We start from the raw sequence: 5,395 nt of genomic DNA on the forward strand, positions 1-5,395 counted from the left end.
TTCATCGATCATACGACGCCCTGCAGTATCCGCTTTTGTTCTGCCGTGGCGAAGATGGGTACTCTATTGCCCTGTCTCAGCGCGATCCTCAGACCAAGTTGCCCCTAAAGAATACAGTATCCGCAGCGAGCTTTTACTCATACCGTATTATGGTCAGGGAAGGGGAAGTTAATCACTTGGTGTACTTCCGTTCACTTTTCAGTCAATTTTTGGTTGATATGTATGCTAAAATAGAGACTGAAAGGTTGAATTATATTAGGAATAACCAGGTGCAGTTGAGGGCAGATAGTTGCATTCATTTGAGAGACGCCATGGGAAAGCAGGATGCTGACGTTGCTCAGATGGGTCAAATGGTGGTGCTTCCGTCATCATTCACTGAAGGACCACGCTATATGCATGAGCGAACTCAGGACGCTATGACATACGTCCGTTTTTACGGTCGTCCTGATCTGTTTATTACTTTTACTTGTAATCCAAAGTGGAAGGATATCACAGATGTACTGCTTCCTGGCCAAAAATCTCACGATCGACACGATATTATAGCTAGGGTATTTCATCTCAAGGTGAAGAAAATGATGGCTCTTTTAAAAAAGGGTGATTTGTTTGGAAAAGTGACGTATTTCATGTACTCTGTGGAATGGCAAAAACGAGGTTTGCCTCATATTCACATCTTGCTGTGGCTAGAGCAGCGCATCTTTAATAATATGATCGACAAAGTCATATGTGCTGAAATACCTGATCCCGTGAAAGACTCTCTTCTTTATAATATTGTCAAAGCCAATATGATTCATGGGCCCTGCGGGGGCTTAAACCGTAATTCGCCATGTATGAAAGGAGGCAATTGCAGCAAGAGGTATCCCAGGCAACTTCTAAAGGACACTCAGACAGGAAACGATGGATATCCGCAGTATCGGAGAAGGTCTCAAGCTGATGGTGGATTTACCGTAAAAATCAATGAAATAGAGCTGGACAATCGTTGGGTGGTGCCCTATAATCCTGTTTTGTTACGTACTTTCAATGCTCATATTAATGTGGAATTATGTAATTCAGTTAAATCTATAAAGTATATTTGTAAGTACGTGAATAAGGGCAGTGATCAAGCGACTTTTGCCTTAGAGAATAAGAGGGATGAGGTAAAATTGTACGAGAGTGGACGGTATATTAGCAGCTCAGAGGCAGTTTGGAGAATCTTGGCGTTTCCTATTCATGAGAGGTATCCTGCTGTCTTTCATCTAGCTGTACACCTCGAGAATGGTCAGCGTGTATACTTTAATTCCAAAAACTTAGTTGAGAGGATTAGTAATCCACTTCAGACAACACTCTTGGCTTTCTTCGAGCTGTGCAAAACCGACGATTTTGCAAAAACTCTTTTGTACTGTGAGGTTCCTTTTTATTTTGTGTTTAAAAATAACAAGTTTGAGAGAAGAAAGCGGGGAATGAATGTCGATGGCTGGCCAGGAATAAAGAAGGACAATGTGCTGGGAAGAGTGTATACCATCCATCCAAATAACACAGAGTGTTATTATCTTCGCATGTTGCTGTATGAGATTCGAGGTCCAACATCATTTTTAGAATTGAAAACTGTAAATGGTGTTGTCTGTTCCACATTCCAGTCTGCATGCAAGGCATTAGGTTTGCTGGAAGATGACAAACACTGGGACAATACATTGGAGGAAGCTGCTTTGTGTGATTCTTCCTTCAAGCTGCGGGAGCTTTTTACAGTGATGTTGGTATTCTGTCAACTTAACGAGCCTATGAGTCTTTGGGAAAAATATAAAGACAGCCTCTCAGAAGATATTACACGACAAGTGGAAAGTGAGTTGCAAAGCAGTGCGCAGCAGATAATGGACGAGGTGTATAACAGATGTTTGGTGATGATTGAAGACGCAGTATTGGCTTTGGGAGGACAGGAGTTACAACAATATGGTCTGTCTCAGCCAAAAAGGTTAGGAGAAGTTTTGAGAAATCGGGATTATCTGAGAGAAACAAATTATGATGTAAACATCTTAGCACAAGTAGTGTCGAATAACGAGGGTTTACTAACAGATGAGCAGTTCGCTGTCTATCGGCAGGTCCTTAGCAGTATTGAATTAAGTGCTGGTCAGGTCTTTTTTCTAGATGCTCCAGGTGGTACTGGAAAAACTTTTCTCATTAATTTACTTTTGGCAAAAGTAAGAAGTGAATGTGGCATTGCCTTGGCTGTTGCATCCTCTGGCATTGCTGCTACGCTGTTAGAGGGAGGCAAGACTGCTCACGCTGCTTTTAAGCTGCCCCTCAATCTAAACTATGTAGAAACACCCTTGTGCAATATTTCAAAACAAAGCAACATGGCCCAAGTGTTGCGGGACTGTAAGCTCATTGTTTGGGATGAGAGCACCATGGCACATAAAGGGGGTTTTGAAGCATTGAGTACAACCTTAAAAGATATTAAGGGTAACGATGGAGTGATGGGGGGAGTCACTGTGCTGCTGGCTGGAGACTTCCGACAGACTTTGCCTGTAGTGCAAAGGGGAACTCGAGCTGATGAGGTTAAAGCATGCATTAAGGCATCATATTTATGGTCTCTTATCTGTAAACTCTCTCTCAAAAAGAATATGAGGGTATATTTGAAAGGTGATGTCTCCGCGGGGCAATTCTCGAAAATTCTACTTGAAATAGGGGATGGAAAATATCCCGAGTCTGAGGGAAAGGTGATTATTCCAGAAGATTTAGGCTTAGTAGTGACAACCTTAGCTAACCTTATTGACAAAATATACCCTGATATTGTTGATATCAAAAAGAAATCTATGGACTGGTTGTGTGAGCGTGCAATTTTGACTCCTAAGAACGATAAAGCTGGTGTTATTAATGACACTCTACTTAAATTATTAGACGAGATAGAAATGGAGTACAGATCTGTAGACTCGGTGGTACAAACAGATGACGCTGTCAATTACCCCGTGGAGTTCCTAAATAGTTTGAACCCTCCTGGTTTACCCACTCACAAGCTTCGACTTAAAGTGGGGGCTCCAGTGATGTTGCTGCGAAACCTCAATCCACCAAAACTTTGTAATGGAACCAGGTTGCGAGTAAAGGCACTCTATAGGAATGTTATCGAGGCCACAGTGTTCACCGGCTGTGCTCGGGGAGATACAGTGTTTATACCACGCATACCACTCATACCATCAGAGTACCCTTTCGAGTTTAAAAGGCTGCAATTTCTTATCAAGGTTTGTTTTGCGATGACCATTAATAAGTCACAGGGACAGTCGCTGAAAGTAGCAGGGATTGATTTAAGTGAGGACTGTTTCTCACATGGGCAGTTTTACGTGGCCTGCTCAAGGGTAAGCTCACCTAGCAGTCTGGTGATTCTAGCACCTGAGGGGAAAACTACTAATGTGGTCTATAAAGAGGTCCTTAAGTAGGAAAAAAAGTTGTTAACAAAATTATATAAGAATAACAGATGTTAATCCCACATTGAATATATTGAAAAGATAAGTCAATGGTTTATTAAATGACCGGAAATAAGTTAGCGCAAGAAGTTGTTAATTATTTAAAATTAAAATTTATGTAAACATGACTATTAATAATTATATAATTTTTGTTTATGTATTATATTTAGAGTATATAGTTATAAATATATATATAAGATATATCTTATATATATAAATATCCTAAATTAATAAATAAAAAAATAAATAAAAAATAGAGAGGGATAGAGAAATACATTCTGCGATTGGCGCAGTAATTACAGACAAAATGCATTCTGCGCAGTGCGCAGTGATTACTTTATCATTAAGAGGAAAAAAAATACATATTATCTTATTTTAAATTAATAAATAAAAGTGAAATAGAGAGGGACAGAGAGAAATGCATTCTGCGATTGGCGCAGTAATTACAGAAAAAATGCATTCTGCGCAGTACGCAGTGATTACTTTATCATTAAGAGGGAAAAAAATACATACTATCTTATTTTAAATTAATAAATAAAAGTGAAATAGAGAGGGACAGAGAGAAATGCATTCTGCGATTGACGCAGTAAGAACAGACAAAATGCATTCTGCGCAATGCGCAGTGATTACTTTATCGTTTCAAGGGAAAAAAACGACATATTATCATAAATTAATAAATGAAAATAAAATAAAGAGGGACAGAAATGCATTCTGCGATTGGAGCAGTAATTGCAGACAAAATGCATTATACATAATGAGCAGTAATAACTCTGCGCTAGGCAAGAATCATATAATATGAGAAGTAGTATAATAGGGCTTAAGGCGAAGGTCTACTATAAAAAACCTAACGCGCCAATAGGTGGAACCTCAAGGGTGGTGTGGAAGTCCACCATTTTAATATAATAATGTAAAACCAAACTGTTTGTCTGTCTGTTTGCAAAATATTAATGGACCGAATCTGAAAGAATTGTATATGAAATAAGGAGAGAATTTTCTGGGGATTGCTATAATGTGGTTAATTTATCGTTATCGATCTTTTTGGAAAACGGTAATTAATGGGTGAGTTTAGGGAGAGGAGAATAGATTTTGATGCCGCGCTTTAAATCAGATTTAAATTAAAAATTATTTATATATAAGATACATAGATATTTTTATATTTTTTGAATTATATCTTATATAATATATAATTAATATACAAATAGATATATATCTATAAATAGATCTATATATAAATAATTTTTAATTGTAAGCTTAAATGTTTAATACATGAACACAAAAAATATCACATTATACAAAAAATATCGTATACAAAGAAGTTTTATAAATTAAACAAATAAAAAATTGTATGAGAGCTAATAATATAGTGAGTCAGCGGGGGGATTAGCTTTGAGGCCCGCGCGAAGCGCGGGCCGAAAAGCTGATTGGCGGGGGAATAGCTTTGAGGCCCGCGCGAAGCGCGGGCCGAAAAGCTAGTACAATATATGATGTGTAATAATACATAATTAAATTATACAAATAATGTTCAGACGTAACAAATGTAAGACTTTCAACAGACAGAAGAAGCGTTTTTAATATAAAGAATCCAATCCAATTATTTATATGTCATTTAAACAAGAATATTATTTCTTTTAATCCAAGAATATCTTTTCAATCCAGTTTACTCTTCTTATTCGGCTGCTACAAAAAGAAAGTACATTATTTGTTTATGATATATATTTAGATAATTGAAAAAAGAAAGGAGTCTATAGCCTTAACTCTGTCCTGACCATCATGAATATTTCGTGTCTGATTACTTTTTCTTTTATTTATTAAAGTGATTCAAAAAATCTCAAAAAATTTACAAATATACTTTCAAGTTTCTAGAAATAAATATTAGTATTTTATTTTGGAAAAGAATAAAATATAGTATAATTTAATTATTGAAGATTAATTACAATTGGTTAAAATGTCATTTTTTATAAAGT

At 36.9% G+C, this 5,395-nt stretch overlaps 2 protein-coding genes across 2 annotated transcripts in view; both read left to right on the plus strand.

The window, feature by feature from the left end:
• Positions 1–2,694, plus strand: part of LOC112467995 — a 3,418-nt gene extending 724 nt beyond the window's left edge. Inside the window, exons 2-3 of the mRNA XM_025036983.1 lie at positions 27–2,528; positions 2,659–2,694. Coding sequence (XP_024892751.1) covers positions 27–2,528; positions 2,659–2,694 — 2,538 coding nt within the window. The remainder of the gene's footprint in view (positions 1–26; positions 2,529–2,658) is intronic.
• Positions 2,695–2,882: 188 nt separating this feature from the next.
• LOC112467988 lies at positions 2,883–3,404 on the plus strand. Its single transcript, XM_025036971.1, has one exon. It carries the CDS (start codon positions 2,883–2,885, stop codon positions 3,402–3,404), a length of 522 nt encoding a protein of 173 aa, XP_024892739.1.
• The last annotated feature ends 1,991 nt before the right edge of the window (positions 3,405–5,395 follow it).

This window comes from Temnothorax curvispinosus, unplaced genomic scaffold (genome assembly GCF_003070985.1).
Source record: "Temnothorax curvispinosus isolate PA1 unplaced genomic scaffold, ASM307098v1 QBEX01001718.1, whole genome shotgun sequence".
Lineage (NCBI taxonomy): Eukaryota > Metazoa > Arthropoda > Insecta > Hymenoptera > Formicidae > Temnothorax > Temnothorax curvispinosus.